General features: G+C 43.0%; 1 protein-coding gene across 6 annotated transcripts in view; it reads right to left on the reverse strand.

Annotated features, from left to right (window-relative positions):
* Window positions 1-24,091, reverse strand: part of BMX (BMX non-receptor tyrosine kinase) — a 50,008-nt gene that overhangs the window by 15,155 nt on the left and 10,762 nt on the right. For 4 of the 6 annotated variants that reach the window (XM_027609462.1, XM_027609464.1, XM_027609460.1 and 1 more), the window contains 8 exons: window positions 21,152-21,271; window positions 18,264-18,328; window positions 12,963-13,138; window positions 9,967-10,038; window positions 9,250-9,303; window positions 6,267-6,321; window positions 4,776-4,855; window positions 2,004-2,131 (listed from right to left, as the gene is read on the reverse strand). In XM_027609462.1, the coding sequence (XP_027465263.1) occupies window positions 2,004-2,131; window positions 4,776-4,855; window positions 6,267-6,321; window positions 9,250-9,303; window positions 9,967-10,038; window positions 12,963-13,138; window positions 18,264-18,328; window positions 21,152-21,271 (750 nt within the window). The remainder of the gene's footprint in view (window positions 1-2,003; window positions 2,132-4,775; window positions 4,856-6,266; window positions 6,322-9,249; window positions 9,304-9,966; window positions 10,039-12,962; window positions 13,139-18,263; window positions 18,329-21,151; window positions 21,272-24,091) is intronic. The other 2 variants (XM_027609459.1, XM_027609463.1) reach the window with 2 other exon arrangements.

Raw genomic sequence — 24,091 nt, forward strand, 5'->3', positions numbered from 1 at the left:
AAATTAAAAGAGTAGAACAACTTTATGTGATTTTTAAAAATCCAATCAAATTAGTTGCTCGATGGAATCTTTCATTTAAACAATTTTCCCATTTTTGTTCTATCTTTTTGTAGTCCTATATTTAAATACATAGACACACAGCACATACATCTGGTTAAAAAAAACCAAACAGTACAGAAGGGCACAAAATAAAAAGCAAACCACTCGATTTTTAAACATTGAACCTATTACTAGTTTGCATTAAACGGTCAAGTCATTTTCACTGCTTACATCAAGTTATGATAAAGCTGGATTAAAATAATCACAGGATTTATAGTGGTTTGAAAGAACTCATTGAAAAAAAATGTTTCTTGCTTAAACGTGTGATATTTTCCAAGTTCTGGGAAGTGTCACCTGTGTCCTTTTTCCCTCCTTCCTTTTTCTATATATTGCTTTACTTTTTATATGAGTGGTCTCCAAATGTTTTAAATCCCAAACCTTTAATCAGAAAAAAAAAAAAATTAGCTCACTCCTCCGAAATGGCTGCTGTATTGATACATTACGTGAATCATAAAATATACTCACAATAGAAAACTTAAGGAGATTCTGAGAAAAATCTAAAGAAAGACTCTAATCTTTTCTTTCTATACCCTGTCGAGTTTCTCGTGCATCCTCTGGAGTGGAATCATTCTACTTGGAGATGTTCGTCTATACAGTACCTGTTGAGGGTACTTTTGAGGTGCTAGAGGTTAAATTATGCAATTGAGGAAATCAGGACAAAGGAAAAACACAAGTGAGGACCAAAATCAAAGCCAGGAGTAAGGCTATTTCCCCTATGTGCAGGTAATCACATCAGACAGACTTGCACAAATTTGATGCTGAGCCCACAGCTTATGTCTACTTGCTGTTGGAAATCCATCCAGGCATTGCCCATAAGCGGCACTCGTCTGGAAAAGGCACTTAGAGGAGATTTCCTTTTTTTTTTTTAATTTCTTTTTTTCTAAGCTTATTAAGATGTTATGGCCATATATAATTTTAAAGGTAAACAGCGTGATGATTTGACAGATGTATATACCGTGAAGTGATCACCACACCAGGTGAGTTCCCGCTTCCGTTAGAAGGGATTTCTATATACGGTTTCACGGGTCAATTAGGCAAAATCTAAAGAGAGTAATAGTACCCAGTGTTGGTGAGGTTGAAGGAGGTTGCCGTTGGCGGGAGTGCACGTCTCTGAAAAGCATTTGAAAATGTCTACATTTTAAATCTTCTTAACCATTATCTTAGAAATTCCACTTCTACGGAATCTGGCTACAGAAACACTCATACAGGGCCATGTGCACAGGCCTGTGCACAGAAACATCAATTATAAAGTGAAAATACTGTATGCGATCCAACCGCTAATCAATACAGGGTTAGGTGAATAAATTATGGAGCATTCTACAGTAGAATTCTATGTAGCTCCTAAATAGACCGTAAGCTAATATGTATTTGCGTGGAAAGACCACTAAGACGTGTTGAATGTAGAAAGCAAGCTGAAAAGTAGTATGTGTGGAACGATCTCATCTCGGTAAAAATATAATATGCATACATACACATACATAATTCATTAATATATATAATAAATAAGTGTTAGTATCAGCACAGGAAAACATTCTGTCAGGATAGACACCAACTTGTCCGTGGAGGTTCTCTCTCTCCAATGGTAAACAATTCTATAATGTGTGAATTTTGTAATCAACTTACTTCTATGGGCAGAAAAAGACTGCAAATATTTTTATATAGAGAATCTCTACTTCTAAGTCACTCAGCTTACTCTACTTCATTTTTCTGGCATTTTAGAGCATATAATATTATATTCCAGGAAACATAGGCTAAAAATCATAGCAGCTGTGTGGCTTGAGAGCATTTTTATTCCTATTTTCATGGTTCCCGATAATATTAGGAATATTAGGAGCATTGGTAGTATCCAAGAAAATTGCTATTTATCAACAAGGACCTATAAAAGAAAAACTGAAATAAATTACCTGCTGAATTGTGTTGATGATAATGAATAAGCTTTGGAATAGAATCAAAACAGTAGTTTTCTGCCAGGTACAATTTGTTCTCAGCATTTGTGTGCACGTGGTAATGCTTGACAGTGCCTTTTTTATCACTAGTAAGGAAGACAGAATGTTAGAATTTTTTTAAAAAGATTTATTTGTTTGAGAGAGAGAGAGGGAGCAGGGGGAAGGGCAGAGGGAGAGGGAGAGAGAATTCTGAAGCAGACTTCCCGCTGAGCACAGAGCCCAACATGGGGCTTGATCCCAGGACCCTGAGATCATGACTGAGTTGAAATTAAGAGTTAGACACTTAACCAACTGAGCCACCCAGGTGCCTCTAAAATGTTTTTAATTACTGACGGAAGCTTGATTCAACAATGGTTAAATAATAATTTAGATGCATTTGCAAATTTTGGAGAGGGAAGGCAGAGAGGGTTTCTCAGTCTCGACAGCTGAGGTTTTTCGAGAGCTACCCATGACAACTGGCAATTATGGAAGAGGGCTCCTCTCTGAGCTCAGCGTCACCTTTGTGCACATACAGAATTCATGTACAATAAAATTCCAACTCTGCACTGTTCCTCCCTGAGCCATCTAAAACTAGAGTCTTCCTTTGATGATTGAGAGCTGTGCAGTTCCTCAAGATCATTATTCTGAACACCAATTCTCTTTTAGGATAATAATGAATATTAAAATGTGGGAGACAAAGGTGATTAGGCTGTGGGTGTTTCACCCAGAGCATGGGTGGGATGCTCTTTGGGGAGTGAAGCATGCAAGATGAAATGGGTGGGGATGTCCTTTAATTCCTCACATGAACTTGTACCTTTTCCACATAAAACATATTTTTCCCGTTGCTCTCCTTTTGGAAGATAGTGGTGAATTGAGGCACATCGATTTGGGCTAATCAGAAATAATATGCCTATTTGGTTGTTACAAAGATCGGATGCTATTTTATATCTAGCAATTCGCACTGTGCTTGGCGCATAAGAAACTATTGATGAGTTGTCGTCGCTGTAATACCAGCCTAGTTAAAATTGCGACTATAAAAAGGGAAAGGGGTGTCTTCTTGTTGCAAATGGCTACTTTGCTCTTGGTCTTAGCATGAAATTCATTCAAGCCTGTTGATGATGTTTCATAAAAGAAGGCTTCCATAGTCATGAATGTGGATTATTTTCACTTGACTCCTTATCTATTTGCTGTTGTTTTCTACCTGGCCGCCTTCAAAAATAAACCTGGTATCAAGGACCTTGACTTAGGAAGACTTCTGCTATCAACTTTGGCTGAAACTGCAGGGCCAGAGGGTCACAGAGCTCTTAATATTCAGTGAAGCAAATCCTTTTCCCTGGTTCTTACTGGGTTGGCTTTAGCCAGCATCTAGGTGTGCAACCTGGTCCGTGAGATGCACCGGGGATGTGGCTTCCTGCACTGGAAAATGCTGGGTCACTGCTTAGGGCACAGCCTAGTCTCTCAAACTGGAGGTAGATACTCCATAAAAAACATTTCTCAAAATAAAATAACCTTTTAATCACTCATTATTACCAAAAGACCTATAGGTGCCAAGGGTAGGGTATACATGGAGGCAGCACCAAAGCGTAGGATCATGCCATCCAACCAGTAAAAGAAATATTTTTCTTAGAAATATTTTTTTTTCAAATGGTCCTAGTCAAGATTTGGCCAGATTGTTATCTCAGAACACTGGGGGTCCCGACGTAGATGCAGGAGTGTGGTTGAAGGAACATGAACTCTGCTGTGGAAGGCACAACTTCAAGTCGGTCACTTATTAACGTGGTGGTGGGGGGGGGGGTCTGCGTCTTCGTGAGCGCTTGTGGAAGCCCAAACCTCTCATCTGTAAAATGGTGCCAACGAAAACAGCTTTCCTGTTTGCTTCACAGAATGATTAGAAGGAACAAAAGAGCTAAGAGCCAATGGGACAGTGGCTTGTAAAACTCTGGCAGAGGACCCTGATGTCAGTGACGGTGACTTGCAGGTGGTGACTGGGGGTGTCGTATGTGCCTAGGTGTTGGGGCAGGGGGGTGGAGCGCCTAGATTCACTCCTTCACAATAACAACCACTATCGTAGTAATCGCTCTTCATGTATTAAGCGCTTACTCTGTGCCGGGCACTGTTGTGATCCACCACGTGAATCCATAGAACATAACAGTCATTGTTGTTTTTTCTTTTCAAATGGGGAAGCCGAGGCACAGAGGCTAAGAAACTTGCTCAGGGTCCGAAAGCCTTGAGATGGTGGAGTCGGGAGTTGGACCCCAAGGTGCAGCTTCACCACACAAAGAGGAAGCACCCCGGAAAGGAGCTATGTGGGGAACACAGATACACTGATTTAACTTTCTGCTAGCCCTGCCCCTAATGGAGAGACTAACTAAAAACCAGACACTGGGGTAGGTTCCTCAACTCAGCAGGTGGCTCGGGCCAAGAGTGGACAGACTCCATTGCGCTTTTTCTCTCTTTCTAGGCTTAGGACCAAGTCAAGGGGAACAACCCCAGATTCCCTTAACAAGTGTTTACTGAGGCGTGCTGTGCGCTGGGCACTTCGCTGTCGCCTGGGATGGGCAGAAGGGGCTCCGCCAGAGAACGAGCGCTCAGAGTCGGGGCTGGGTGGGCAAGGTTGCATTTGATAGAAATCCTTTGAGCCACAACGCCAGAGTTTAAAGATGGTGTCTTATCCCCAAATGTGACTAAATGGCCAACGTATTCAAAGAACATACACACAAGATAAAAGGGAGAAATCCATGTCATACTTACTTCATAGCCTTGCTGAATAAGGACACTGTGTACATTCCCACCTGGCGGGAATTTCTAACCATAAATGCACCTTCTTTTCCCTGGAAAGGAAGGAAAGAGTGGAAGGAATGGAAAACATTTTCATTATTCTTGAGAACTATTTTTCCTGGTAGGTGGTAGGGAAATGGATCTTTTTGATCGACTTTAAATGTCATTGACGGCCCAGATCGCCCAACAACTGGCACAGAAGGGGACCCACGGTTCAGCTTTCCTCCTTTTCTCTCTCAGTTCCTTGAGAGACCTACCCTGTGCTTTGACTCTCCGTCTCCACTTAGTTTTTTTTTTTTTTTAAGATTTTTTTTTAATTTATTTATTCATGAGAGACAGAGAGAGAGAGAGAGGCAGAGGGAGAAGCAGGCTTCCCGCTGAGCAGGGAGCCCGATGCGGGACTCGATCCCAGGACCCTGGGATCATGACCTGAGCTGAAGGCAGACGCTTAACCATCTGAGCCACCCAGGCGCCCTCCACTTAGTTTTTAACCCTCTCTGATAGTGTTCTCTGTTTTGTCTTTGTGGAAACCTGACATTTTAATCTTTCAGAAATAACACTTAAAACCACCTATCACCACGGAATAGAATACCTCAGAAGGTATTAGAAAACCAAAGACGTAGAACAAATCATTTGTTAAAATTTCATGCTCAACTTGTCTTTCTTTATGACTTGTGCTAATTCCAAGCAAATCCAGATTCAGAAAGAGCAGACAATAAGCTATGAATGCGACAACATTGACGAGATACCAGGTTAGGTGGTGACGTCATCACGTTCTCACTAGTAGCCCTCAGAGGAATCCTTGGTGTGTTTTACTAGGTCGAACTGTATCACAGCATCAGTTTGGCAGGTGGAAAGGGCCAATTTTGTAACAAAATCAGGTAGAGGTATTCCCTACTGCACCTGCCGTCCTCGGGTTTAGGTGCTCCTGGGCAGGGACAGAGTTGAGCTAGGCTGTTACATAGATGGCCCCCAGTCAGTCATGTCTCTGTATTCTTGCCCTGGGCAGTCCCCTCCCACACTGAGTCCGGGCTAGGCCACCAGACTTGCTTTGGCTAATAGGGCATTAGCAGGCCTGACAAAAGCCAAAATTCCATCAGTGCTTGTGGTGAACCACGGGGCTTGTCCTCATCTACCCCTGCCTTGGGATCGCCAGGCTGTGAGGAAACCCCCGTCAGCCACACGGAGCAGAACCATGGCTCCCTGTGGACAGAATGGCGAGAACTCCTAAATCTTGTTTCAAACTGCCAAATTTGGAAGTGGCTAATTACCCAGCAGGAGATAATGAAAAACCTAGGAAGTGGCTACATGCGAAGGGCCCCGTAACCCAGGGGCTGGACTGCAGCCTCTATGACCACTTGCCTGTGTAATTAGCCATCTGGTTTCTATGAGAAGTAAGGGCATTGCCCTCTGGGCCCCACAAGAAAGATCCTTAAAGTCTACTTTAAAGACTAGATAATTTACCTTTTGTCTCAGTAACTGCTCCGATTGGGCCCTGGAGATGTTACCTGCAAACCAGCTGCAAGGAGAAAGAATCGCATATTTGCGAGTTAATAATTTGTAACCGCGTGCCTGATCACTCAACTTTCTACCCCGTACAATGAGGCATCAGCTTCGGTCAGGGATTTCCCAACCCGATTGCTCTAGAGAATCCCCCCAGGGGCTTTTCAAAACTACGGATTCCCGCGAGTCTGTACCACCTCAGTAGGATTCTGGGGTGGTGCCTGCATATCTGTTTTCACGCGGGCTAGCACTTAAGAACCTTTGGCCTCTTTGGGGCAGGTCTGCGAGTTCTATGTGTCACTGTTTCAAGCGAGAGCCGGAGATGAGACGAATGAAAGAATATTCCAATGGGAAAGTTGGGGTTGCCTGTCTTTCAACCCTATATTTTTCTTTTAATAATCTGATAGAAGCACACCTTATAGCATCTATTTTCAAAGCAAATGCTTTTCTGATGAATATTTCTTTTATTTGCAGGATAGCAATAGATAAGCCTCTATGGCTATAGTAAGCCAGGAACAGGTACAGCAACCTGAGAAAGAGATGATGTGGGGCAGCCAGGCATGATCTTTAAATATTACCTTTTTCACTAAGTTAGCCAAGAGCATCACATCTTACTTTCTGTGTAGAGCTCAACAGGCTCCAGAGTTGTTTCTCACGTGAGATCAACAATGACTGCGGTCTTTTGGCTTTGGCTGGAATGTCATACTAGGGAAATGAACAGGGTGTGAGGGGGGATGGAGCATGGGTTTGGGGGCTTACGAGGACCCTCTGGCTAGAGGATAACACCCGAAGAGGAAAGAAGAACCCGAGGGTGAGGCTGTATTAGGTGGGGCGGGGGGGCGTGCCAGCTGGTGGGCAGGCCAGTGGAGTGGAAAGAGCCACCAGCCAGCTTGGAGGTCTGGATTCTAGACATAACTTCCTAATGAGTAGCTGTATGGCTCTGGACAAACCACTTGGCCTTTTTTGACCTTGGAATTACCCATCTGCAAAATGAGGATGAGGGTTGAATATAAGTTTAAAAAGTCTCTTCTAATTCTACCCTTATAGATATGATATAATTAATTAATACTTGAGGTATGAACTGGTCATTTTCTTCTGAGTTAATATTTTAAACTAATCACAGCTAATCAAAAGACTCCTCGGGGAATATGATCCAGAATACATGCCTATGGGAGAGAGAAGAAAGAGATGATCGGGAATAAGGACAGAGGCGTGGAGAAGCAAGGTGGGATTGTGAATAAGCCCCTCCCCCAACACATGCACACGCACACGCACACGCACACACGCACACACGCACACACACACTTTACTTGAGATCTGGCTCTGTTTGTTTTAAAAAAGATTTCAGCATGTCATTGCCAGAGCACCAGACGCTAAGCCTGCTCCTAAGGTATGATTTTCCATCTAAACTTCAGTGTCTCAGCCTTCAGTAGAACACAGTAGAAATCTTCATGAAGTTCTGCCCCACCAAACAAATGCTTCGGTGCCGCTGAGAGAGGTAGAAGCTGGGGGCACCGAGCACGGTGCGAGAGGCTGAGCCCCGGATCACGCAGCCCTCTGCTCCTGATTGCCCTTCGGCACCTCTTTGACTTGGAAGAGGGCAGGTCTCTCCTGAGTGTTTCCCCAGTGCACACCTCTCAGGTCACCATTTGAATTTAGAAATGATGGAGATAGAGACCGTCCATATGGTCAGATCTGGGCTTTCCAAATTGAAGAGAGACTTCCAATTCATTGAGATGCTCAAGGCTAGCAGCCACAATTAGAGGTTCACTGCCATGGGTTTAAGTCTTTGTCATCCGTCAAAGTGCTATTATCTTTGGATAATTTTGGTGTTGGTGTTTCTCAGCGTTTATGTCTTAGTTTGAATTATTCCATCAGAGGCTTTCCTGAGGGTGGATATTGGGGAAGAAGGTAGGGATCACGGGGAGCTAGATGGTGGTGAAAAAGCCATGCTGTGGAGGGGCGGGGCCTACAGCCCGTCTTCCCTAATGTGGCAGGAACGCCTAGGGCCACGCTGGCTTAGAGGTAAGACAAAGAGTCGAAACCGTGACAGGTACTTTATAAAACCTCTCACTGTACCTACAGCCAATATATCAGTGGCCACACTCATAGAAAAACAGAACTGAAAAGATGTATAATCCCGGTGTTCAAGTGAGTTGGCCACCATTGGGGAGCAGCTGTCTGGGAGATGGAGTCTGCCCCTCTCACTCCCACCTCTCCTTAATGCCAACTTTAAATAAAGTTTCGGAGACTTATTTGTCCCTATTTGTAGAAAGATACAGTCTTAGATTTTGGAAACGACCTTAAGGGCCCCTTAGGCCAACCTGTCCCAGTATAATTGGGGTGATCCTACATTTTTATTCACCCAGAAGAGTCCAACTCATGCCTGATGTCCAGGTGTAATATTTAATAGGGCACGCTTTCTCTCTTTCTAAAACATCCTAATCTGGATGTTAAATGATAAGGTTGCCCTAGAAATAGGACTCTCCCAACATAAATACGGTCAAGTTCAAGTCTCATTTGCGCTACCTTGTTGCTGTATCATAAATAACTTCAAAAACGGGACTAATAAGTGCTAATAAGAGCCTTCAAAGGTCACCCTGACCAGAGACCTCCAGGGCAGAAATACTCGGCAGAAATGTCATATGCTGCATCTACGAAGACAAAGTCAAGTGCAGGGGACACCAGGTATATGACAAATCCAGTGAATATGTACAGCCAGTTTAGATAATCCAGACTGAAGAAAAATATTTCCCTTAGTAACAACCCAGCTCCTTATCACCCATCACCCAGATAAATGGCCCAGCACCTCATATGAGTTTACGCAAGTAAATACAGCCTCCCAAGCAAGTCTGAGACACATCTGCTCTAATGCCTTTGGGGAAGAATGGAATAGAAACATCTATGTTAGTTTTAGAGGAACACAGAAGACTTTCAAACTCACTCATAGTCATCCAGGTTTTCCTCTTCTTCGGATGAACTTGACTCGGGGAATCCCCTTAAGAGAGGAAACGACATGAATGCAAAAAACCACCAAGAAATAATGCAATTACCTAGCAGTGTAAGGTCAAATCCCACCTTGCTTTCACCGCCACAAATAAAATTTAGACTGTCAGGGTTCCGTCTTTGCATCTGGGAAGGTATGGGCAAAGTGAAGAGAGAATCACTCAGAAGTCGAGTTCATGCCCAGTTTAATGAGAAAATGGCTCTTTGCTACAAGGAGGCCCCCAGGAACGTGGATTTGTTTGACTCTTTTGGAAGAGCGGGCTCATGAAATAGATGAATACCTTCGGGAGCAGCTGTAGTAGGAGGTTAAAAAAAAAATTCGGGTTGTGTATAGAGCAATTCTTAGAGAAGAGTTACTCGACTTGAGGTGGTTTTTTCTCCTGCTAGAGCTGCCAGAGCCAGGTATATTACGGTTCGTGCTAACACCGGTGCATATCCTGAATGATGGACAGGAAATATCAGTGCGAGGAAAACTAACCCACAAGTCATCGACTCAGACCAACTGAAGGGTTCAGAGAGGCAAACTACGTGAATTTTTTTGGTTTGTCTTTACCTTAAACATGAAGTCTAGATGGAAAATGATTGCAAATGTGGTTAGTTTTCCTGCAAATGGAAGCAAATCCTAGACGTAAAGGAATATCTGCATTTGATTTACCATGACATCTTTGAGGTGCTGTGATTTGCAACCGTCCTTTCCCTTTGGTTGCTGGTTGCAAAATCTTCACTGCTGCGACAAAAAGATACATTTTGTAAACCTATGTTTATTTATAAATGTTAAAGGAGAAAAATAGTTTTGTTAGGTATCTTTTAGCTTCATGTAACATTTTGACCATCGTATTTCACTTGGTTTGGGAATTTAAGCTAATGAGTCCTTTTCACATTTTCGTCCTGCATTGCAGGGACCCCAATAACCAGAGACAGCTTGACAGTGTTCCGAAACAAAAAAGAACTGTGAATAGAAAAGTTGGATGAATAGATCATCTTGACTCCTGATTTTTTTGTCGCTATGCAAGCATTCGGTCACTTCTATATTTTAACGTTATTTCCCTCTTGGCTGTTGCAATTGCAATGAAAAGTCTGGAAAATACTGAACTTTTAACTCCACATGGGGTTAAGGGATCCTCAAGGTCTTCATCACCCCCTGCCACCCGTCATTTTCCCTCTTCCGTTTTGCGTGGTAGGCAGAGCATGAGGAAGTGCCTACCTCTCCAAGTCCAAAGGCTGTTTTGCTTGGAATGTAGGACCTATTTCCTGCTCGCCTTCCTATCTCAGGCCCTTTTTCAAAACCACCCTTCGTAGCAACAAGCTTCCTTAACAAGGAAATGCTTCTCTGGCTCCATTTCAAGGAAAGACTGGAGAAAGCCCTCAGTGCTGCCTTCCGAAGAGCCTTGCTCACTAGCATGGCTTTTTTACTTCATCTCTTCAAAAGAAAACTCTTATTTTAAAATGCTAAGCAATTTATCTAGCTTTTATGTTGTTTTTAAGAACACACAGAGAATGCCCATCCGTGGTGCATCTCTTAGGTTTATCCATATGATGGAACACTATCTAGACATTCAGGATAATCAGGTAGCTTGCACAACAGTGTGAATGTCCCTAACACCTCTCAACTGTACGCTTAAAAATTACTAAGATGGCAAGACGTATGCTGTGTTTTCCCACCATTCAATATTTTTTCCACATTAAAACTGAAGCGTGGCCTCATGTGCTTAAATGGGAAAAAATGTCCAAGATGTGAAGAGAGAGAGTGGCACAGAAGAGTACGTGGTAACATGTGCATGGAAAACATTCTAGAAGAATGTACCCTGGATATTCTGCAATACTTGAATGCTTTAATGGAAGCATGCCGTTATTTTACTACTCAGAAAAAATTAAAATGCAGCTCAAGTGAGGATAGTTGATAAAAAAGTATTATCTCCTTATGTGAGCTGAGACTTATGACTGCATTTTTAAAATTCAATCCACAAAGATCTTTTAGCAATCATCATCATTCACTCACTGATGTAATGCTACTCAGGCTAAGAAGTGATTCATCGGTTCTTTGTTCAGATAACTAGCTTTCTCAAGTTCTAGGGAAGAATCCAAGGTCGGGACTGAATCTTGGGTGCAAAATCCAAGGGGGTGTCAGAAAAACTCAGTAGTCAAGGTAAATAATGTGTTAATGAAATTTTTTAAATAAAAATTAATGCAAAAAATCCAAGATGAAAAAAAGTCAGTATTTTCAATAAAAGTAGGATCTATGGGGCGCCTGGGTGGCTCAGTCAGTTGGGCGACTGCCTTCGGCTCGGGTCATGGTCTTGGGGTCGCGGGATCGAGCCCCGCATCAGGCTCCCTGCTCCACGGGAAGCCTGCTTCTCCCTCTCCCGCTCCCCCTGCTTGTGTTCCCTCTCTCGCTGTGTCTCTCTCTGTCAAATAAATAAATAAATAATATCTTTAAAAAAAAAAAAAAGGTAGGATCTAGCCATTCAGGCATTGGTGGTTGTACTCCCCGCCCCATGAATTAATAGTGCTGACTGCTTTTTTGACTACTGATCAGTTTCACTGCACATTTCCCTCAATGAATCCCTAGGGCTTCCGGTAGGGAGGGGGGCCCGGCACAAAGCTGACATGACACCCACTCTCCTAGGATCTGCGTCTATCGGTGGTCTCCTTCCACAAGAACACTGGGTTGCAGGCAAATAAATGTGACATGTCCCCTGAGGTACCAGGTATAGATGAATACGCTTGGACCCTAGCTCCACTTTGAAATGAAAAGCCCCACAATTTGTCATGCCAAAAGCAACAACAAGAATACACTTATATTCTTTCAAGTTCCGTGTGGCCCCGTGGCTGTGTCATCGGTACAGTGAGGCATTTGCTTTAGGTAAAAATGATGAGGATGGAAAGAATAAAAAAATCAGAGCACGAGGGAGAAAACAAAGAAAGGAGATGCCTGAGGAGTCAGAGAGATGTTCTGCATCCATTGTGGGGACAGACAGACCCCGGTGCCCTGCATGGAGGCTAATGACCGTGAAGAATGTGATGGGGAGGAAGGCTGAGGCAGCAAAGAGGGAAGGACAGTCACTTGACCCTTTCTCTATTGTCATCTTGTGATTCAGTTCAATCTTTAGTGAGCATCAAGTATGGGGCCCCGGCTTGGCCCCAGAGACCCTGGAGAGATACACAGTTTATGTACTGCCTTTCAGGTAGTTTTCATTTTGGCTTAAAAAACGTGTGAAGACTGATCACGTCAGGAGAGCTGAAGGTGTCCATCCTGAGAAGGCAGCCGAGGCCTCGCTGGGAGTGTTACTTGGCATTTGTAAGCACAGGACAAAAGGAAGCCCACCCGAAACATGTAAAGGATATATTTTAAAGCTGCCAACTTCTGGCACATAGGGTTATTTGGGGAAAAGGGGGAGAGAAAGGGCAGGAAATAAAATGCGCCAGTATTTCTTAGATCATAGATCAGATCATCTAGATGGGAAGTCCATGCCATTCGGTCCCAGTGGGGCCACTGCTCGCCCAGGCTTCTGGCTCAAGCACTGAGCCTTTTCGGGGAGGGCAGCCCTTCTCAGCTAAGGCCTGCATGGACAGCTTTGAGGCTGACGTCCAAGGCAGGGGGGTGATGGCTACCCTATGTGCTGGACAGCCCGACTAAAAGCTGAAGTTTACCTCTTCAGTTTCCTTACTTGCCACCAGTCAGGGCAATCTTCTCTTGGAATATGCTGCATGTTGACAGTTAGCTGGGAGCCATAGTTTCTCTTTGAGTCACTGTCATACTGGGCCACGGTGGTACTTGAGGATGGTTCATTCATTGTGAAAATAGGAACTGCTCGAGGAATCTTCAGCTTTGGAGGACAAGAGATTTGAATATATCACAGTGAGGCACAGATTCAGGTACTGGGAGCTAACACGCTAAGTACATCAGCTCTTAGGAAAGAAGGAAGGAAGGAACAAGGGAGGAAGGAAGGAAGGAAGGAAGGAAGGAAAGAAGGAAGGAGAAAGAAAGAATGAAAAGAAAGAGAGAGAGGGAAAGAAAGAAAGAAAGAAAGAAAGAAAGAAAGAAAGAAAGAAAGAAAGAAAGAAAGAAAGAAAGAAAGAAAAAGAAAGAAAGAAAGAAAGAAAGAAAGAAAGAAAGAAAGAAAGAAAGAAAGAAAGAAAGAAAGAAAGAAAGAAGGAGGGAAGGAAGGAAGGAAGGAAGGAAGGAAGGAAGGAAGGAAGGAAGAAAGAAAGAAAGAAAGAAAGAAAGAAAGAAAGAAAGAAAGAAAAAGAAAGAAAGAAAGAAAGAAAGAAGGAGGGAAGGAAGGAAGGAAGGAAGGAAGGAAGGAAGGAAGGAAGGAAGAAAGAAAGAAAGAAAGAAAGAAAGAAAGAAAGAAAGAAAGAAAGAAAGAAAGAAAGAAAGAAAGAAAGAAAGAAAGAAAGAAAGAAAGAAAGAAAAAGAAAGAAAGAAGGAAGGAAAGGAAGGAAGGAAGGAAGGAAGGAAGGAAGAAAGAAAGAAAGAAAGGAAGGAAGGAAGGGAGGAAGGAAGAAGAGGAAAGGAAAGGAAGAGCAGGGCAACAAGGGCAGTACTAAGTATTGGCAAAGATCTGGAGCAACTGGAACTCTCATACTTGGCTGGCTGGAGTTCAGAGTATATAACCACATTGAAGAGCTGTTTGCAGAATCTACTCAAGTCAGGCGCGCACATACCCTACGATCCAGAAAGTCTATATGCACACCCAGCAGTGAAATCAAAAGACACATATAAGAATGTTCGTAGCAGAATTATTTCAATTCGATAAGAACTGGAAATGACCTAAATGCCCGTTTAAAGGGTAAAATAATAAACCTATTTGATACTAAACATAAGGCGCTACCCTTCTGGCCCTGAAGTTGGAAGAGGGGGCCAGAAACTGAAGAATGTAGGTTGCCTCTAGAAGTTGGAAAAGGCAAGGAGATAGATTTTTTTCCCCCCTAAAGCCTCCAGGAGGAATACTGCCCTGTGGACCCATTTTATTTCAGACTTCTGACCTTCAGAACTTCAAGAGAATAAATGTGTGTTGCTTTAAGTCACTCAATTTGTGGTAATTTGTTACAGCAGCAATAAAACGAATATAAGGGTATATTCACACAGTGGAATCCTATACAGCAGTGAGAGGAAATGACAACCACACACTAAAGTGTGGATCAATCTCATAGGAAGACAGATAATACGTGACGATATACTTTATGATTCCATTTACATAAAGGTCAAAACCAAGCAAGTGAGCTATGATGTTAGAAGTCAGGCTAGTGATTGTGCTCAGTGGGATGTAGTGACTAAAAAGGAACCTGATGGTACCCCTGGGGTTCTGTGATGTTCTGTTCCTTGATTTGAGTAAGAGTTATATAGGTGTGTTCTGTTTGTGAAAATTCATCAAGCTGAACACTTCGGGCTCGTATACTTGTCCAAGTGCATGTTATACTTCAATTGAAAATTCACATAAAAAGATATAAGCTCTGCATTTAATTTTTCATACGCGTATTTTTACTTTTTTGCAGGGATCGACGTCCTGGAAATTTTCGCTCTGCAGGACACTGCTGTTTATGAGCTATGCGGTGGTTCTGTCCAGAAATAAATGCTGTGGAAAGTTCCCTACACGGAAATCTGAACAGAAGGGCTAGAAAGTGGATTTTTAATTTCCTCAGCTCTGCAAAGTAAGCCCTCTACTGAATGTTCTGGTAAAAACAAAACAAAGGGAAACATGTTTTTCATGATACTCTCGCTGATCCCCGATCCTTTAGGGCAGCTTACAATCAAAACAGACTTAGAAACCCTTGGCCAGTGATCTGCCTGACTGATAATTTTCAGCACATTTCCCCAAGAATTCCTTGCCAGAGATTAGATGCAATGGTTTCTGGCTCCTAAATTATCTTCTGCTCTTAGATTTGTTTAAAACAAATTTTACTGGATTATAATTTGCATACCATATAGAAGGTATAGAATTTGGTGACTTTTAGTAAATTTATCAAGTTGGGCAACCATCACCACAGTCCAGTCTGAGCACATTGCCATCACTCCCATAAGACCCCTGTGACCATTAGCAGTCACCCGTTCCCATCCTGGCCCCGGGCAACCGCTAATCAACCCTTTGTCCTTGTAGATTTACTTATTCTGGACATTGCTCTTAGGTGTTTAATAAGGCCATAATTTTCAAGCTTCAGGACTGGAGCATGTACCCAAACTAAAAGAGCAATGTTGCTGATAACAAAATAAAGCCCTCAAACCTTAATAATTGTATTAGTTTCCTCGGACTGCCATGATAAATCAGTACACATTTGGTGGGTTGAAACAACAGATTTGTTCTCTTGCGGTTCTGGAGGCCTCAGGTTCGAAATCAAGGCTTCTCTATGGCCGTGCTCTCTTTAAAAGCTCTATGGAAGAATATTCGATTGCTTCTTCCAACTTCTGGTGGTTCTAGCATTCTTTGACTTGTGGTAGCATAACTCGAATCTCCTGCCTAGGTGTTTGTTTGTTTGTTTGTTTGTTTGTTTAATTTAAATTCTAGGTAGTTAACATACAGTGCAATATTGGTTTCTGGAGTAGAATTCAGTGATTCATCATTTACATACAACACCCGGTGCTCATCACAGCAAGTGCTCTCCTTAGTACCCATCACCCACTTAGCTCATTCCCCACCCACCTCCCTCCATCAACCCTCAGTTTGTTCTCTATCGTTAAGAGTCTCTTACGGTTTGTTTCCCTCCCTCCCTTTCCCCCATCCTTGCCATATGTTCATCTGTTTTCTTTCTTAAACTCCACATATGAGTGAGATCATATGGTACTTGTCTTTCTCTGACTGACTTATTTCACTTGGCATAATATACTCAAGCTCCATCCACATCCTTGCAAATGGCAGGATTTCATTCTTTTTGATGGCTGAGTAATATTCCATTGTATAGATATACCACATCTTCTTTATCCATTCATCAGTCGAGGGACATTTGGGCTCTCTCTATAGTTTGGCTATTGTGGACATTGCTGCTATAAACATCAGGGTGCACGTACCCCTTCGGATCCCTACATTTGTATCTTTGGGGTAAATACCCAGTAGTGCAACTGCTGGATCGTATGGTGGCTCTATTTTCAACTGTTTGAGGAACCTCCATACTGTTTTCCAGAGTGGCTGCACCAGCTTGCGTTCCCACCAACAGTGTAGGAGGGTTCCCCTTTCTCCACAGCCCCGCCAACATCTGTCGTTTCCTGACATGTTAATTTTAGCCATTCTGACGGGTGTGAGGTGGTGTCTCATTGTGGTTTTGATTTGCACTGCCCTGATGATGAGTGATGATGAGCATCTTTTCATGGGTCTGTTAGCCATCTAGATGTCTTCTTTGAAAAAGTGGCTATTCATGTCTTCTGCCCTTTTTTCAAACTGGATTATTTGGTTTTTGGTTTGCCCAGGTCTCTAAACGGCCTTCTACACTGTGTATCTCCCTGTGTCCTCTCCTCTTCTTATAAGGACACATTCTAATCCAGTATGATCTCACCTCAGTCCTTAATTAATTACATCTGTAAAGACCTGTTTCCAGATAATGTCACATTTTGAGGTTCTGGGTGAACATGAAATTTGGGAGACAATTTAACCTACTCCAGTGATGGGTTTCCTTTTGTCCTTCCTGTTGGTTCATAAAGATTATATTTTTTTTACTTAGAGAGAGGTGTGTGTGATTGTGTGCAGCTGAAAATCAGTGCCCAAGACACCATAGAGCTAATGGATGGGTAAAGACACTGCTTTACTTTTGGGACAGCTTCTAGAGCATCATGGGGAGGCCATTTTATGTGCCCCCTGGCACTTGAGGAGCCTGACACCTGCCTGGGAAGCCTAAAAGCAGGAAGCTACCGCTACAACCCCAGGAAAGCAGAGCAAAACCAGAGCAACAGCCTGTAGGGTGAGAGTCACCTACAGTTGTACTAAGCAGAGCAGTCGAGGTTTTGTTTATCGTACTGGAGGCCAACTCCACCCTTGGGAGAGGGTTCTGGGAGCCACCTTGAAAGGAACTCTGTCCAAGATGGGTGAATTGACCCAGCAGAAATGTGAGGAGTAGAAACTCAAGAGCTAAGGGTCAAGACTAGCCCTCTGTCATAAAACTACATGTGGATCTGCACACTCGTGGTGAACCCACAAAAGTTTCCCATAAGCTAAAGAATCAGCATTAGGAAACGGTCTTACCCAGGAGCCACCCCTACCAAAATCATGATGGGATCAGCCACAAATGACTGTTTTGCATTAGACCCCCTCTTCCTGGGCCCCAACCATGACAGCGTCAGAAATCTCAGCTTCTCCATGGCCCTCTCCCCAAAGCAGGCTGCCAGCTGATGCACACCTGAGCTATGTGAAGGGGAGAAGTTGTAACTTGGAATGATGTTTGGGGTCATATGACTAAAGCATTGGATGGGACAATTGAGAGGTTCTTCTCATGACCACCAGTAATTGGGACATTCTGTTTCATCCGCAAGCAGCTGGAAAACTATGGAATCTCCCTGAGATTCCATTCAGGGACAGAGAAGAAAGCCCACCAAGTGGCTTTGAAGGGATAATGGAGGGAAAGAATTAGGTTATTTTCTGCTTGTGACCTATGGTGTCCCATCCTTTGCCAGGATACTCACATGAGGCAGTCTTGGCCAGGCTGCTGCTGGGAGAGGAATGACAGCTAATAACTCATGTGTGAGGCCATCGTAAGGACATCTCCCACATGCACCCATTTCTTGGCGACTATTTCTGTGCTCACATGTCAGAAAAGGCCCAGTTATTAAGTATAACAATATAAAATGGTAAAATGATTCAATATTTGACCATTCAATACTGCCGCTGCTACCAGGGATAGCTCACCTTTGTCCTCTCTTTGCTAAGCAGTCTGAATGCAGCCCATATTTTCGAGTCTTGAATCTGGCAACTCTGGGTTTATTTTAATATATCCTGGCTATGCAAAAACTTTTAAATATCGACTTACCACTCTGTCTGGGAAGATGGGAACTCTGTGTTTCTCTTCATGGGTTGTAATGTGCAGATCAGCATCTGAAAAGAAACACCAAGTAATATCAGCAGAGACTTTAAAAAAACAAAGCAAACACCCAATGTTAAGAATCAAAAGATTGAACTAGCTTACGGGATCAATGCTTCAGATGACGTGAATTTAGACGCAGCATCCGGAGTGATTTCGTTGTTTTCCTGTGTAACACCCTACTCAAACACCACTCCTCCACTTTTGATTATCAATATCCTCCCCCAAATGGATAAAAAAACTCAAGGTCCTCTAAATCCTGTAAACTATTAATTTATACCACATTTCCACCTTGTATTTGAAATACAGATATCTAATCTCGTTGGGTAGTACCTACGATGCTAGGGGTCAGAATCCATGTCTGATTCCTCTTTGATTGACTCATATGAGATGCTTATAAGTAGTTGATTTTTTTTTTAGATTTTATTTATTTATTTGAGAGAGAGAAAGAGCACAAGAAGTTGGGGGGGGTGGTCAGAGGGAGAAGCAGACTCCTTGCTGAGCAGAGAGCCCAAAACTGGGCTCCATCCTGGGACTCCGGGATCATGACCTGAGCTGAAGGCAGACGCTTAACCGACTGAGCCACCCAGGCATCCCCAAGTAGCTGATTTATAAATGAACAAAAACTATCCCATACTTTTTTTCCATTTCTTGTGATAATTGTTGATTTCTCTTTCCACTTCCACATGTAGATAGATGCCCGGGCTATGGGTATAAAGCCGTTTATGTGCCTTCTAAGCAGAGCGGCCATACAATTTACTAACCAGCCTGGAACATTTCTTACAGGGATAGGTAAGCTTTTGATAATTGTGCCGGGCCACCAGCTGCAGAATGAGACTGCTCCAAACAAACTGGGGTCTATGGCAAATTTACTTGTAGGCCACGTACCCTGGAAAAGGAATGGTCCAGGGGCATTTGGGAGACAGAAGGAAGCCAGGCTCTCAACTATTTCCTTCCTGGTAACTGTACCCTTGGGCAACCCTGTAACCCAGCAGAGGAGTAAGTTATACTCGGCTAGATAAGTGATATCATAGCTGCTCATGGGCCACGGCTCCTCCAAATTCTGTTGTTTTCCTCAGAGGCTGGAAAAGAGCCTGCTGTACCCAGAACATACGGCAGATGCCATCCAGACCGAGCCCAGGAAGATAATCCCAAGGGAGTGCTCTCTCTGGCCCTTTTTCCTGCTTCTTCCCAGGGAGGTAGGGTCAGAGCTAGAATCTGACCTGCTGGGTAATGATGCCAGATCGTGGGCAGAATAATTGGGGGAAAGAATTAATGTTCTAAGGAAACATCATTCCTCAGCCCCTTACAGTGGAGGGAGGATCCATATACAGTAGTTTCTGTATAGTTCATTAAATCACGATAATTCCCAAGTATAAAGGGCAATGTGATATACTTAGGATGAATAAATATTCACTGTGTAGTCTAATTAAGATAGAAAACACAATGAACATTTATTCATTGATTTTTGTTGTCAAATTACTAGTAATACCATTAACGGGAGCGTTGGATTTGAATAATAGCTCATGTCCCTGTGGGTTTTACAGTTCATAAAGTCACCGCCGATCTTACTCAATTCGTTAAAGTTGTAACCAAGCATATTTTGTTCAGGCTGGTAAAACGGTTACCAGAATAAGTTCTCCTTTTTAATTTATTCACAACTTACTGTTGTTAAACAGTGACAAACTCCTAAAATATATAAGACTGCCTCATGGGGTGCCTGGGTGGCTCAGTCAGTTAAGTTTCGGACTCTTGATTTCGGCTCAGGCCGGGATCTCAGGATCTCAGGATTGTGGAATCAAGCCCTGCCTCGGGCTCCTCCCCGCTCGCTCATGCATGCTCTCTCTCTCTCAAGTAAATAAATAAAATATTTTTTAAAAATCTTCAAAAAGAAAAAAAGACTGCCCCGTGTAAATATCCTGAAGATAGGATGAGACACTATAGGAGCACAAGCAGGAAACAACCTAATTCTTTCCCTCCCTTAGCCCTTCAAAGCCACTCAGTGGGCCTTCTTCTCTGTCCCCAGATGAAGTCTCAGCCAGATTTTCTTAGGAATATAACTCTGGGTAGAATCTGATTGCGCTTAAAGCAGACCCTTCACTACCTTCTGTGGTGTTATTAAGAAATCAGTAAACATGTACAGAATGGTAAGCCCTTTAAATATGCCTTTTAAAACTTGGTCATCCATCACTGTGGTATATATGGTGATTCAAAGTGTTACTTAAATATTATCCTTTGACATTTTTTTAAATTTTATTATGTTATGTTAGTCACCATACAATACATCATTAGTTTTTGATGTGGTGCTCCACGACCCATTGTTTTCGTATAACACCCAGTGCTCCATGCAGTACGTGCCCTCCTTAATACCCATCACCAGGCTAACCCATCCCCCCTCCCCCCTCCCCTCTAAAACCAAAACCTTTGACATATTTTTAAAAAGATTTTTTTTTTGTTTATTATTTTAGGTTATGAGCCATGGTGATATGTTCTCCACATTCTACCCATTTGGAGTTTATCTTAAACCAGGAAGAATTAGGGGAGGAAATAAACAGCGCCTTGCTCGATTCATGATTCCAATTTAAAAAAACATTTCTCACGAAATGAAAGAACGGCGAATGTTAATATTGTTATTATTTTATGACTCAGTTGACCCTATAATTGGACTTCATCTGCCCGATAGCATTTTTTGAGGCTGGGTTTTCATGATGTCAACCAAAGTGGCACATCTTGTTTTCCCAAGCTGGTGAACTGTTCTGGAATTTGGCAGGTTTGCCCTCATGGGGCACCGTCCTCCCAGGGCCCAGCCCAATGCGGGGGGGAGGGGGTCACCTTACATGCTTCCCAGAGAGTACATCCTGGGGCTGCTTTGCAACTCTGCTGGCAGCACAGGAACTTTCCATCCACGAAGAACCCACTGTGGTACTTGATCAGCAGGTGGGGGTTGCCCCTTATCTCTGGGGAACAGGCAGGAAGAAAACACAGCATGAGCAAATGTTGGCCCAAGAGAAGAAACACATTCAGTAAGCGCTGTTATCACAGAACAATGAAAACCTTATTTTGCCAGCAACCAGGGTAAGAGCAAATGGTTCCCGAAGGATATAAGTCTTTCACTCATAAGTTAATAAGCCAAAAAAATTTTTTTAAAAAGTCTACCCAGGTATAGAGTGAGAACAACACAATATCTTCTATCAGTCTTACAAAAAAAAAAAAAAACCCTAGAAAATGTATATACAGATTAACTTGGTGATCTAGGGTTTTAGAAATACATCTATAAAGGAAACAAGTGGGTTAGGGCACGTGGGGTTCAGGAGGCTGAAGGATAGTCCTAGATCTCAGCAAGAAGAGAAGAAGGTTCTAATGAACATGTATTTCCCTCTGCTCTTCATTTTGAAACCTTTCAAAGGCACAGATGAGTTTCAAGACTAGTACAATGAATGTCCGTATACACTTCACCCAGACTCACCAATTTTTAATTATTTGTCGTATTTGCTTTTTCTCTTTCTCTCTGTACATACATACTATTATTAAAAAGTTTTAAATTATTATGTTTTGTTAACCATTTGAAAGTAAGTTGCAGATATCATGACCTAAATAACGTCACCCATAAATACATCAGCATGTGACTTCTGTTAGTAGGGACAGTCCCTTACATAACCATAACACAATTATCAAATTCTGGAACTTTGACACGGATACAACACTATTGCTGGGTGTTTTATATTCAAAATTTCCCCAACTGTTCCAGTAATTCCCTTTATAATCATTCACTGTTTCTGATTGGGGATCCAATCCAGAATCACATATGGCCTTTAGTTTTCTAGTTTCCCTTGATCTGGAACCGTCCCTCACCTCTGCTTTGTCTTTCGTGACTTTGACTTGTGTACACTAAGGAATGGATCATTTGTGGGGCGACTTTTCTAGGAATATGTGCCTATTTCAAAAAAATGATGGGAATAGGACAATGTTTAAAGAAATGAAATTTTTTTTCAAATATGCTGTTATTTTTTAAGGATTTATTCAGTCACTTTAGAGAGGGGGAGCGCAGGAGGGGCAGAGGGAGAGGGAGAGAGAATCCCAAGCAGACTCCGCGCCAAGCGCAGAGCCCGATGTGGGGCTCGATCCCATGACTCCGAGACCACCACCCAAGCCGAAACCAACAGTCAGACACTCAACCAACTGCACCACCCAGGCGAAGCGCCCCCAAAGAAATGAAATTCTAATACTGGAGTAGACTACTGTTTCTACACCACATGAGCCTCTCTCAAAATACAGCAGAGAAACCTACAAGGTTTAGTAGAGAATAGCTCAAGAAGAGTCTCTAGGTGGGGAGGGCTGATTCTATGTGTGACTTCAATTCTTTTCTTCTTGATTTTATACTCATCTTAAGGCTTCCTTATTTTAATCCCAGGAGAGTTCTGCTCCTCCTTTCCAACCCCGATTCAAGGAAGTGTTTGGAGATAATAAGTGCTTTGCTGGGTCATCAGATCATAACCAACCATAATGTATGTAAAGCATCAGCACAGCATTTGGCTCAGAGCACGTGTTCAACGAACAGTGGCTTTAGGTGTTATCTTTCCCTTAGTTTAGCTCAGCTCAGCTTGGCTGAAAGCACTGGTATTAAAAAAAAAAAAAACACCAAAAAACCTTTACTAAATATTAATGGGAACTAAAGGGAAATTATTACAGAAGTCACAAAAAGCAAGAGGAGTTAAGATTATAAAACACTAGTTTCTGACTAGAAACTGGTCCCAGATGGTCATCGCTATTCCTTGAGCACATGACTTGCCTTCCTGCTCTCTGAGATGTTGCTCCCCATGTGCCAGGATTCCTGTTATTTCCTACTACATGAATTTCGTTTCCTGGGTAACTTTCTTTTCCAACCAAGTCCAAAAGTCCACATTGCGACACTCCCACCATTTAATAATGACAATAAGAGGAACTCGTATATATTAATGTGTGTGTATAGGAGTTTACATATTTCCCCTCACATGTATCATCTCGTTTAATCTACTCAACAGCCTTGCGGGGAGTTGTTAACTGTCTTCATGGCACTTACAGAGCTAGGTAAACTGAGATGCAGAGAGGTGGCCTAACTTGCTCAAGTTCACAAATCTCTAGTAAGTAGCATATCTGAGACTCAGCCCCAAGCTTTTTCTACCATAATCCGATGCACAGATGCCAGCTTCCCTGTAGAACCCCCTTCGGTTTTCGTTTTTGGAAAGAAGGGCACGCTTTATCCACATCTGGTCTTCTGAATTCAGAGCCATGGTGGCTGACACGCCTGAGTCCCCCCACTCAGTCAGCCCAGACCTCCTGGGTATAGGTTACCGTCTGGAAAATGCCGTGTCTCCGATGCCCCCCCCCCCCCCCCCCCCCCCCCGGTTTATAATGCCCGAGCTTAATAGCAGACAAAAAGACTTCACAGGGGAGAGGACTTAGTGAGGAAACTTCTTTGTTTTCCTGCGGTGGCGGTGGGTCGGTGGGCCATCCTGACAGCTGATACCGTCCTCCTCTCTTGTTTCCTTCGAGCTGACAGCCAATCTCACCCACCTTCTCTCTTGCAATTTACCAGCAGGAAGGCTAGAAAAACCAGATAGTGACTTCTAGCCTCCCTTGCATATAGAGGTGGCCATGAGACACAGTTCCGGCCAGTAAAACATCTACAGAAGCTTGCAGGAGACGCTTCTGGAAAAGCTCAGAGCCTTTCCAAGAGCCTCTAAGGGTGGCAAAGCAGAAAGCTCGCAGGAGCCTGGGTCCCTACTGACTTCCCTGAG

Source organism: Zalophus californianus, chromosome X (assembly GCF_009762305.2).
Source record: "Zalophus californianus isolate mZalCal1 chromosome X, mZalCal1.pri.v2, whole genome shotgun sequence".
Taxonomy (NCBI): domain Eukaryota; kingdom Metazoa; phylum Chordata; class Mammalia; order Carnivora; family Otariidae; genus Zalophus; species Zalophus californianus.